This window comes from Marmota marmota, unplaced genomic scaffold (genome assembly GCF_001458135.2).
Source record: "Marmota marmota marmota unplaced genomic scaffold, marMar, whole genome shotgun sequence".
NCBI lineage: Eukaryota > Metazoa > Chordata > Mammalia > Rodentia > Sciuridae > Marmota > Marmota marmota.
In genome coordinates this window covers 4,434,363-4,447,017 of record NW_025999896.1, presented here as the reverse complement: position 1 = coordinate 4,447,017, position 12,655 = coordinate 4,434,363, and the positions used below count along the sequence as shown (strand labels likewise).

At 40.3% G+C, this 12,655-nt stretch overlaps 1 protein-coding gene across 4 annotated transcripts in view; it reads right to left on the bottom strand.

Moving 5' to 3' along the window:
• Positions 1 to 12,655, bottom strand: part of Dnah9 (dynein axonemal heavy chain 9) — a 334,407-nt gene that overhangs the window by 253,410 nt on the left and 68,342 nt on the right. For all 4 annotated transcript variants that reach the window (XR_007345608.1, XM_048798092.1, XM_015504497.2 and 1 more), the window contains exons 18-19: positions 5,941 to 6,163; positions 4,564 to 4,730 (exon numbers count right to left, since the gene is read on the bottom strand). Coding sequence is in view for 3 of the 4 variants with exons in the window: in XM_048798092.1 (XP_048654049.1) it covers positions 4,564 to 4,730; positions 5,941 to 6,163 (390 nt within the window). In the remaining variant the exon portion in view is untranslated. The remainder of the gene's footprint in view (positions 1 to 4,563; positions 4,731 to 5,940; positions 6,164 to 12,655) is intronic.

Here is a 12,655-nt window from a genome sequence, read left to right as displayed (position 1 = left end):
CCCTGGGTTACCTTGGTCTTGGTATAAGAGGATTGTACATCATGGAGCCATTCTTTAAGGTCAGCAAGACTATGCTCAAGGTCAGAAAGACCAAAGTGAAGTGGGGAAACTGCCAGAAGCATGCAGCATTCCTTCTATTTATGAAGAAGGAATTAATCGCCAATTTCAAGAGTTGTAGAAAGTCCTTGCATCTGGGTATGGTAGTTTAGCAAATTACTGTGAAATGTGAAAACTCAGCTTGGCATATGCTGGTATAATTTAAAGTTAAGAACTAAAGGAGAAAGTGAAATTTGACTTGGACATGAAGAAGAGGGAATCTCCACCCAAGCAACCTGTCAGATGGCAAGGGCCTAAGAAGATACTTACTTTCCTTTTCCTTCTCCAGGACTAGGACATCAGAACCTGGGATAACCTGTGCAACCTAACCTGAAACAGAAACTTCCACTTACAGAGAGATGCACCAGTCTGCAGTTTAGAAATTCATAAATGTTCTAAAATTGAAGGAACCCTTACACACCCAGTATCCAACCGTTCTAAAAACTCTCAAGCACCAAAGTAAGAAGCAAAATACACGAGTTGACACTGTTTAAGATTCCCCTTAGCAATAAATCCACGATTCTGCTCCAGTCCTAATGGTTTTCTTGACAAGAAGAAAAATACATCAAAATTGCAGTAATGTTTGGTTTCCCGCACTGCTGTGAGCAGTTCTTTTCAAAGCATTCTCTTCTAAAGATTCATCTGCATGTCAAATTAACAGATGTGAATTTGGAAAACCCAGCTAAGAGTAGCAATATCCTAACAGCCAGCAGATACGAGTGCAAAGAAGAAAAACAAATGCAGCTATTAAATAAAAATAAAATAAAAACCCAACAGCTGATCAATACACACACATGATCTAACAATGAATGGGGGATACCAGGTTCATAACACACATACAGCAGTGTAGGGATTCTGACCGTGGAAATATACAGGGAAGCATTCCTCTGGTAAGCAAACTCCCAGGGGGTAATAGGAACCCTGTTTCCCATGCTTAGGATGCTCTGCAGTTTCTCCTAAGAACCAATAAGATAACTAATTACATGTGCAATATCTAGCTGCTGTGGCAATACCCTGCATGAGGAGGCTCTATGCTAGTGTCTTATCAGCCTTGACCTTGATCTCAGGCACATAGCTCTTGGGAATAAAGGAACTTGCTTGCAAAATAACTACAATGTTTCACCAAGCCCTGGTGCTCCTGGACCTGCCCACCTAAGGGTAACTTCAGACAATGGGCTTTCTTGAGAGCTGCACAAAGCTCCTAACATTGCGTATTGTAACTGCAAAATATAACTGGAGAATAAGCAATCTTATTGATACAATAAATAATAATGTAGTTTTACCACTTGCAAAGTGTAACTGCGGAATAAGCAACCTTATTTGATACAATAAACAATAATGTAGTTATGCCACTAATGACCTAATGTAACCTATTGGTATAAATAAATCTGACTGCTTAGAGGAGCAGCCATCTTTCCTGCCTCTGCACCTTATCTCTGTGTCTCTTTTTATTCTCGTTATACAACAGCCCACCAGTGCGGGTTTCTTTTGTGCTGTCTTAGAAGTCTCTCTGGGAAGATAATTTTGCAAACATTTGTGGAATTTGTGTGAATGTTTTTGAAGAGGCAGTTGAGGCAAAAAATATAATGTTTATGACTGCTGCCATTGAGGAGATTGTGGATAACACCAGGTAGCTCAAGAGCCCACTTTCCCTCACCAGCACGGACTCTTCACAGACAGTGTTCAACCTTGAAAATTCAATTGCATGCCCAAAAGACAGCCAAAAGAATAAGGCTCGGACTCTGAAAGAATAATCCTCAAGTGAGTTCTACAAAATGTTTTGAGCAATAGATGTTTCTTTGGAACAAGGTCTTGGTTCCTAAGGCAATGATTCCAGGACACAGATTCATTTCGAGTTTGATTCCCTGGCATGATTGTTTAAAGGAAAATAGTTGCTGTCATTTATAGAGTGGTGGTTCTCAACCTTGGCTGTACGTGGAATCACCTGGGGAGCTTCCCAAAACACTGACACACAGGTTTCACCCAGAGAGTCTGTAGGATAATCTGGATATTGGTTGTTTTAAAAGCTCCCCAGGTGATTCTTGTGTGCAGCCTAAGATGGCAGCACAATTGCTTTCAAGTTGTGTGTTTAATATATTTATACTTTATGTGTAGTTCTGTCTGTCCCTGACTCTTAATGGACTTTTCTTGTTCTTTACAGCACCAAGAATAAAGCTTTGAAGGTGGCAGCTGCTTGGTGAACGTCAGATGAATGAATGATGAGAATGAGCTCCTACTGAGGGTGGTGGGGAGAAGGGTGTGAGGAGAAACTGGTCAATGGATACAAAAATCACAGCCACCTGGAGGGATAAGGTCTAGTGCTTCATCACACAGAGGGGTGGCTGTAGTCATGAGTACTGTGTGACATAATTCAAAACAGCTGGAAGAGAGGAGTCTGAGTTTTCTCATCACCAAGAAATGATAAATGCTTGAGATGACGCATAGCCTCAGTGTCCCGAGTTGAGCATTCAACAAAGTATAAATGTATCAACACATCACACGGGACCCTATTAATGTTAGGGTCTGTAAACAAGTCAGGATGGCGCCTGGCATTTTGCCAGAAGGAGTGGTTTGAGAAGTAACGCCAGCGAGCCATTAGTGTGGAGATTCCTTATTGGTTGACTGCTGTATCTAGTTTATGTTAATTAAGATAAGCTGTGTGTAATGAATATATACCCCTCCTGTCCTACAATAAACGGCTCCCACTCCTGCTGTATCAATGTACACAAGTTGCTCGTCATCCCCCGGCTATTTTGCTGCAGCTGGAGAGCAGCATATTAAAGATATGCAGTTGTTATCTGTGAATTAAAAATAAATTGACAGAAAGAATAGGCCTTAGCTGGGTGTGGTGCACACCTGTAATCCCAGCAGCTTGGGAGGTTGAGGCAGGAGAACTGCAAGTTCAAAGCCAGCCTCAGCAATGGCCAGGTCTAAGCATGTCAGTGAAACCCTGTTTCTAAAAAAAAAAAAAAAAATAGGGCTGGAGATGTGGCTCAGTGGTTGAGTTCCCCTGAGTTCAATCCCTGGTACCAAAAAAAAAAAAAAAAAAAGAGAATAGTCCTTTGCTAAGTTTCCCAGAACAGAGACTTTCCTAGACATGACACTTTGAGTCAGAACAGAACCAGCATGCCACCAGAGTTGGTCACCATGTTGTCAGCCACAATGTTTAACGCTTACAGAAGTTCTCTCTTTCATCCTAATCATAGGTAGATACTATGATTATCTGCATTGTACTGAAGGAAACTGAAACACAGAAGTATTAAGTAACTTGCCATAATATAGGAATAAGTAGTAGTTTGGAAATTAGACCCCAGAAAGCCAGAAGCTTCAGTCATTATGCTACATTCCCCCAAAATAAAGTTGTAATATTTTTTGTTGTTTAGTTTGTTGATTTGTTATCTTTTAACTTTCATTTTCTTTTCTTTTTTTTTTTTTTTTTTTTTTTTTTTTTGGTGGGGAGGGCTGGGTATTGAACCCGGGGAGGGTTCTACCACTGAGCTACTTCCCCAGCCCTTTTTATTTTTAAATTTTGAGATAGGGAGATAGGGTCTCACTAAGTTGCTGAGGATGTCCTCAAAATTATAATCCTCCTGTCCCAGCCTCCCGAGTTGCCGGAATAACAGGCATGTGCGCCCTTGTGCACGACTTCCTTTACTATTTCTGTGGATAAGTAATATTTGAAAATGAAAAGGTTTTTCATTCCTTACATAGGACATTTCCAAATCTGTCTACCCAGCAAGAAGCTCAGCTCTGGGAAACAGAGAACAGATCATAGAGCTGGAATGAAGGGAGGAAAGCTACTCCAGCTAGCATATTGGTAGACAAAGGACCATTCAGAACCACTTGTCCTCCTGGATGGAGCCCTTGATGCCGAGCTGTGCACTGGGAGCCTGATAGACTTCTCTACCAGGAGGGGAAGGTGCCGAGAAAGGGACCGAGGTGTGTGTGCCGGGTGTGCACGTGTGAATGGTCTTCCATCCAGTGGTTGCTGTATTTGTGTAAAAACTTACAAGTAGAGAGGGGCCCAAACGCAGAGAAAACTTCCCAAAGAAATCCCTCACCTGAATCTTTCCCTTAGGCTACCAAAATGCCTTTCAACATAATTGAATGTTTTCAATTTGCCTTTTTTTTTCCAACCCAAAGAACAGAAGTGTGTAAGAACTTAGAATGCTAAAGTTTTAGTGAAATCCTGAAATCACTTTACCACAGGTGATACCCTTGCAAATGGAGACATAGAAGGTTCTAGATTATTTTTAAAAGAAAAAAAACATCCATATAACCTTTGATCATGCAGGTCACAATAGGACTCTGCCCACATTAGCACCACATCTTCACCAAAGGGCCTACGTGGAAGCAAATACCATTGACAAGTTTTCATCTGCTGAAAAGTGGCAGTAAGACCACCAGTGACTTAAAGACTACAATGTCCACAGGAGAGAGGGCAGCAGGGGCAACGGTGGTCCATACCGGAAGGGGGCTTCCTTGTGGAATTGCTCCCAGAATTGCTGTTGTTCCAGGTCGAAGGCTGTGCACCTCTGGCGGAGGAGGGTCACTTCATTCGCCTGCAGAGGGGCCACCTGCTGCCTCACAGTAACAGCCATCTTCTTTATGTTGCTCCATTTCTCAGGAAGCTCCTGCAAAGCAGACCTCAAAGTGGTCAGAAGCACAGAGCTCCCTCCTCCTGCAGGCCTGAAGCTGGACTTCGCCGCGCTGTGCTCATCTCTGCTCTGGGATCATACATGATGTGGGGATTTCACTCACCCTTCTCCAAGTGCCTGACTTACCCCGCTGTGGCCTCCTCTCTCCACTATGGCCTCCTCCTGACTCCCTCTCACCTTCAGCCTCCAACCCTGCAACTTTTGCTCTTTTCTTTATTCTGGCTCTCTGATTTTCTTTTATGCCCCACATTTCCTCAGAGACCATCTTAAAAATCACTCAGACCTGCTTGTTTCCTCCAAATCAGAAAGTTGGCTTATCTCTAATTCTGGGGGAAAAAATTATCTTCTTTCATATTAATTCTCTTACATATCCCCAGCATCACATTTTTCTGCATTTATGGAGTTTCTAGAATGTGCTGGACATTACATTGTGCTACATATGATAGTTCCTTGAGCAATCATCGGACCCCATTTTTCAATTATTTCACCCCACTTTGCCCCACTCACAATCCTAATACTTCTCTTCTTATTGGTGCATTATAATTATGCCTAATTATGGGATTCATTGTGATAGAGGCACACATGCATGGTGCATATTTGATCTGCTTCATCTTCTACACCCTTTCCTTTCCCTCTCTTCGTCTCCTCAGGTTTCCTTCCTATAGTCTGTGGGTGTCTCTTCTATTTCTATGAGGTTCCTTTTGTCCTCACTAGGTGCCCTATGTGAGACAGAACGTGTGAACCTTGACTTTCTCAGTCTGGCTAATCTCACTAAGGAAACATAATTTCCTTCTTCTTTATAACTGAATAGAAGTCCAGTGCACATACACACACACACACACACACACACACACACATTACATTTTCTTTATTCATTCATCTGTTGATGGACACCCATGTTGGTTCCCTAACTAGGCTATTGTGAGTTATGCTACCATAAACATGGGTACGCCTATATCACCGTAGTACAATGACTTCAATTCTTTGGGATAAATACCAAGGAGGAGTGTAGCTGGATAATATGGTGGTTCCATTCTTAGTCTTTTGAGCAACCTCCAGGCTGATCTCCATGGTGGCTGTACTAACGCACATTCCCGCCAACAGTGCATAAGTGTTGCTTCCCAGCATTTATTATTTGTATTCTAAACTTCTATTTCTTTTATGAAGAACACACGAACACACTGACCTCCAGTTGCTCGAACACGGCTTCCGGCAACTCTTGTTCATAGGTCTTCAACAATTCGATGGTTTGCTTGAGGGGCTCAAACATCTCATCAGTGCTGTTCTGTCGTTCTTTAAGAGCCATAAGGTGTCCCATGATCTCAACCAATCCTTGGAAATCTCCTTTCTCGACTTTCTTGAGCAAGCCAATCTCGCTACTTTTTATAAAAACTTCAAGGTCAGCCAGGCTGGTGACATAAACAAAACATGAGAAACTGAGAAACTGATGTGACTCCCTTTTTGAAAAAAACCAGCCTCTACCTCAGAGCAAGACCTGTCCAAAGCGGGAGGGGGATGACCCAGCATTCCTAGGCACATAGCCACCCTACTGAGTCATTTGTCCTAAATAACAGGAAAGGCCTGTGGAGCCAGATACCCCTAACTATAGTAACCCGATAGCCTTGACTCAGCAATGCAAGACTAAAGAAGGCTTGAGACCTAATTTCGGACCATAGCAATAACCAATCAGAGTGAGACAGGGAAAATACCTGAAATGCCAGATGACCCCCCAGTAGTTTATGGTGGTTGATAACATGTTGGGAAACCATGTAGTTTAGCACGTACACCCCTCGTGGCTTAAACCAATCAGTTCAAAGGAATCCCCCTCTTATATTAACCAATTACCCTTACCCAACTTGTTCCCGCCAGTGAATGTGCTAATCAATGTTAAGAGTTGTTTGATTTTTCCGAAGTATGAAATGACTTGCTGTGTGATGTTGTGATGCATAGATTAGCCCCCAAAAAACTATAAATCCTCACTGAACTAAAAGCCGGGACTCACTCCTCAGGACTGCTGTATCAGAAATGGTTGTGAGTCCAGGCTCGAGCTTGCAATAAAGACTCTCATGTGATTGCATTGGATTCGGCTCCTGGGGGTCTATTGGGGTCCCACGAATCTGGCATTACAAAGCCAATCTCCTTCCACTCTTAGAAAGGGATATTTACTTTATTTCCTGTTATGGTTTGGATGTGAGGTGTCCCCCAGAAGCTCATATGTGAGACAGTGCAAGAAGGTTTAGAGGAGAAATGATTGGGTGATGAGAACCTTAACCCAATCAGTGAATTAATCCACCGAGGGGATTAACTGAGTGGTGACAGAAGGCAGGTAGGGTGTGGCTGGAGGAAGTGGGCATTGGAGGCATGCCTTTGGGGTACATATTTTGTATCTAGCAAGTGGAGTTTCTCTCTGCTTCCTGATCACCACGTGAGCAGCTTCCATCTGTCCTATTCTTCCACCAAGATGTTCTGCCTCATCTTGAGCCCTGAGGAATGCAGCCAGCTGTCTATGGACTGAGACCTCTGAAACCTTGAGCCCCCAATAAGCTTTTTCTCTTCTAAAATTGTTCTTGTCATATATTTTAGTCATAACAGAGAAAAAGCTGGCTGAAACATGTCCCTAACAATAATAGCTATTGTTACAGACAGCTTACCATGTGCCAGGCACTGGCTGGGTAGACCTGTGCCCTGAGATGAATAGGGTGTTTGTCACCGGTGGGAAAACTATGAAAGACCAAGGCTGAGACTTGTGCCATTAGAAAGAGCCTCAGAAGACAGGGCATCTGAATGTGCTGTGTAGCCTCAGGCAGGATCCTGAACCAGTAAAAGGTTATTAATGGAACAACTTGTGCAATAAGGTCTATAAGTGAGTCACATCAATATTAACTTCCTGAGTTTTGTCATTTTACTATTGCTAGATCAGATGTTAAACAGGAACTCTTTGTATTATTTTTGTATTTTTTTTTTGCTAAGTCTGAAATGATCTTAATGTGGTGAGTCCAAAAATAAGACAATTTTTTTTTAATGTAAATGCTCTGGCCTCTGAAGTCACACATATTTGCATTTCGTTTTGACACTTATTAGATAATGGGACCAGGGCCAAGTCATTTAACAACTCTGAGCCTCAGTTTCTTTACCCAGATGATTGGACAAATGATTTCATTCTCTCTAGGGATTGTGAGAGTTAAATGAGGTTCATTCTGTAACTCAACAAATATTCACTGAGCATGTATTGTGAGGTTTAGTTACTTCCAGATCTCGAGGTAGAATGATAAATAAGATGAAGTCTCTGCTTGTAGGAAGCTTATTTTTAGTGAGAAAAGTAATAGGAAACAAATAAATAGAATAAATTGCGTATTTTCAAATAGTAATGAGTGCTAATGAAAAACATCAGAATAAAGGAATGAAAACTCATGATAGGACTGTTTGTTATGGGATGGTAGCAAAGACCTTGCTACGAGGTGATATTGAGGTAGAAAAATAATTGATGTAAAGGAATGAGCAAAAAAAAAAAAAAAAAATACATGGGAGAAGAGAACTCCAGACAGAGAGAATGGCATGAACAAAGGTACTGGGGCTGGGTTAACTTTGGTTTGTTTGGGGGAAAGGGCAAGAGTAATGGTGGCAGAAGCCTAAAGGTCACAGGAAGAGGCCAAAGAAAAAGATTCGGAGGACTAATGAGGGGTCAGATAACATAGGGCCTTATTGGCTATAATTCCAGATTTTATTCTAATTAGAAGAATTCTGAGTAGGAGCATGACTGATCTAATTTACATTATGAAAAGATCTGTAACTGAAGGACAACAGATTTTAGCTTTGCAGGTTGTGTTGCTGGTGATGGCGGCAATGTTGGCGGGAAGACAAGAATGCAAGCCAGGAGGGTAGTTGGGGACTATTAGGGTTGTCCTGGTGAGGAGGTTGCCTTTGACCTGGATGGTGGAGGTGAGATGAGGTCAGATTCAAGATAATTTTGTACATGGAGCCAACAGGGCTCAAGGAGGGATTGGATGAGAGGTGTAAGGAATTGAGAAAAATAAACATGACCCCCCCGGGCCATGTGGTAAAGGGTGACATCATTTACAGACATGAGGAAGTAATGGGAGAGGCTAGTTATTTTTGTGTGTGTGGGAAACGGAAGAGGAATATGTCTTGAATATCTTACATCTGTGATCGCTAGCAGACACTAGACACCAAGGCAGATATTGATTAGGAAGTTAGGTGTAAGTCTAGAGTTCCAGAGAGATGGAACTTCAAAACAGAAACTTGGCAGTTATCAGCACATTTGCTTTTAGTTTCATCCATTGATTTATTCATTGTTGTAGTGCTGGGGATGGAACCTAGGGCCTTCGCACATGCTTGGCAAGTGCTCCACCATTGAGCTACACCCTCAGCCCCATGGAGGTTTTTTCAAGCACAATGCTTGTAGATAAAGAAGAAAGCCCAGGACTGAGGCTACCATAATTTTAGTATTTTGAGGATTTGGAGATGAAATAAGCCCAGAAAAGGAGATCAAGAAGGTATAGCCAACCAGGTACAGAATCCTAACTACTCAGGAGGCTGAGGCAGGAGGATTGCAAGTTCAAGGCCAGTCTCAGCAACTTAGTGAGACTCTGACTCGAAATTAAACTATTTTTAAAAAGGCCCAGCTAATGAGATGCAAGGAAAAGAAGAAAAGAGAGGAATTACAGAAGGCCACATGAAGATCCTGTTTGGGAAATTGGGAGGATTAACTGTGCCAAATATAGCTGAAGAGTCAAAGTAAATGAAAACATGGTGACCACTGGGCTCAGCCACATGAAAAGCACTGGTCATTTTGACAAGAAAGGTTTCCGTGGGGCCATAATGGCAAAGGCTGCATGGACAGTAGTCAGAGGACGACAGGCTTCCATCTCTAGTTGAATGGAGTTCATGAAAATATGAATAATCCTCTCAAAAAAAATAACTGAAATACTTAGGTGAAGACTTCAAACTGGATTTAAAATGCATCTCTAAAGTGCCATGAAGTGAAGGAATCTCTAGAGGCTGAAAATAAGAACACTTGGAGGTAGGCAGGCTCTACAGTCGCTTTTACATAAATTTCAACCAAACCTTGGAAATCTTAAGCTTGTATTTTGGTTGCTTTATGGGCTGAAGAGCAGGTGACTTGGCTTAGAATTCACTCAGTGTGAGGAAACCAATAGGAGGGGACATAAGAGGTTGGGAAACTTGCCAAGGCCTCCGCACTGGGTAGACATAGCAGGTTTCAGTCCAAGTGGTCCAGGCTTGGTAGAGTCCCTTGAGGACTGCCAGGAGCAAATGCAAATCCTTACCGAAGGATGACAACTAGGACCAGTCCTCAAAGGACTCCCCACAGGTAAAATTCCAAAGAATATTATTTTATTGGAAAAAAAATCACAAACCAAATGTGGGGGCACATGCCTGTAATCCCAGTGATTCAGGAGGCTGAGGCAGGAGGATTGCAAGTTTGAGGCTAGCCTGGGCAATTTAGTGAGACCATGTTTTTTTTTTTTTTTTTTTTAAAAAAAGGAGTGGGGATATAGTCCAGTGGTAAAGTATCACTAGCTTTAATCCCTAGGGCCAAACCAAACCAAACCATAAGATGCACAAGGAAAGAAGTCACCATGAGTAGGAGTCAACTAGACAAATAGTAAAATTGATACTGAAAAGATTTCAGATAGTGAAATTCAGATGCAGAAAGAAAAAAATGTAAAATGTGATATGTTTACAAGACATAAAGGTTCTTGTTTAGGGGTCTTGCTTCTTTGCTTCTGTCCCACATAGCAGGAGAAAGTGACCTTCTCTGTAGTTTCTTGGTTATCAATTCAAGACTAAGAAAAATAGCTTCTTCCAACTGTGGCGGATCAGTCTACACAGAAATGCTTTCTTAAGGAACCCACCTCAGAGCCTAGGTAGCTTCTTATGGTCTCTGTGGGTACCTATCCCTGTACCTGACCTGGCCTGACTTGCCCTTTACATTCAAGAATAAATTTGGTGTTGTACTGGGAATGAAGATGTGAATGCTGTGTAGACCTTTGTATGGAAAGACGGATAAAGAAAAATTACAAAATTTACTGAGCTAAATAATCACAATATTGTGAAAGTTAAGATTATTAACTCTAGAATTAGGAGAATAATGTCTTATGGTGACTTTGTTTTTGAAGAGAAGTATAGGAAAAGTTTGTCATATATGTCATAGCATTACAAAAATTATCATAGAGATTAAAGGGCAGTTCCAGGACAATGAGACCAATAATTTTTGTAGGCCTGTATGTCACCTTCAATAGCACACACAAAAAAAACAATGCTTTTAAGTTGAAAAATCAAAAAGTGTCTAAACAAAATTCTAAAATGTTTTAAATGATTTAATAAAAGAGAAGCTTCAACATTTAAGTAAAGAATAAAAGAGCTTAAGTGCCATCAAAGAAACATTTAGAACAACCAAGTAGAAGATCCCAAAATGGAAAATATAATTAAAATTTATATTTCAAAGATTGGATTAAACTGGAGATGAAGACAAAGTTGAAAGAGAAAATTAGGCTGCTATAATGATAGAAATGAAAAAGGAAGAAACGTAAGTTTTAAAACATAGGAGATGGTGAAAAGGTTTGAGATAAGTCTAGCAAGAGCCCTACAAGGAAGAAATCGGGAGAATGGGTTAAAAAAAAGGGGGGGGTGGTAAAAATGTGAGGATAGTCTGGCTAAGAATTTTCTTGGCTTGCTGAAAGACAATGAATGCAATATCAAGATGGTACAAACAGATACTAGGTAGAACGAACATAAAGAAACTCTCATACAGATACTTCAATATGAAATTGTGCATTATTAAAAAAAATCTTAAAATTAGCTTCAGAGCAAAAACACATTTTTTACAAAAAAAAAGAAAGAAAGAAAGAAAAAAGAAAAAGAAGAGGTAGAATGATGGCTGATTACTTAGCTGCAAAAATGGATGCCAGGAAATAAAATTTCAGCAAAGAAATTTTATTTTTCCAAAACCCTTGTTTTAAAGAACAAGGGCAAAATAAATACACTTCAGATGAAGAAAGAATGAGTGTTTCATTCATAGATCCTTATTAATAAACCAAAATTGATATACTTCAGCAACAGGTCTGTAATGTAGAAAGATATAACGAGCAATGATACTGATAAATATGTTATGAATATAAAAAGTGGGGGGGGGGGCTTGGTGGTGGAGGACTAGCCTGGCATGCATAAGATCCTGGATTTGATCCTCAGCATTAAAAAAAAAAAATAAAAAAAGAAATCAGGTATAAATATTTAAAATAATGTATACTTTGAGGAGTTTCAATAAATAATAAAACAACTATCTAAATTACTAGGAATGTAAAGATCTAACTTGATGAATGAACAACAGAGATAGGACTATTCTTGTTTTGTGTTTTTTGAGGATAGTAAACATGCTAGTACAGTTATTTATTTTAAGGGTGCTTACTAAAAAGCTGTGGAATGGGAGACCTACATAGTATGACATTCAAACTAGCGGAGGGAAAAATGAAATAAGAGAAAGGAAAAGAAAACATTTAAAAATTCAATCCAAGAGTAGACTAGAAAGGAGAAAAAAAAGAAAAAAAGAAAAGGAATAGAAAGCACATATTAAAATGGTAGAATTAAATCCAAATATAGTACAGTAAACATTAATGAGGAAAGCCTTTCAGTTAAAGGATAAACATTGTTAAAACGGATAAAGAATTCAGTTCTACACTGATTATAAAAATCTCTTAGCGTAATTGTACAGCAATGTTCAAAGCCGAAGGATAAAAGAGACACACCAGGAAAATAACACACAAAGGAAAATTGGTTTAATGTAGTTAACTACATTAACACAAGACAAAACAGACTTTATCAAAAGAAATATGGCTAGTGACAAGAAAGATTCTTTAATGTCT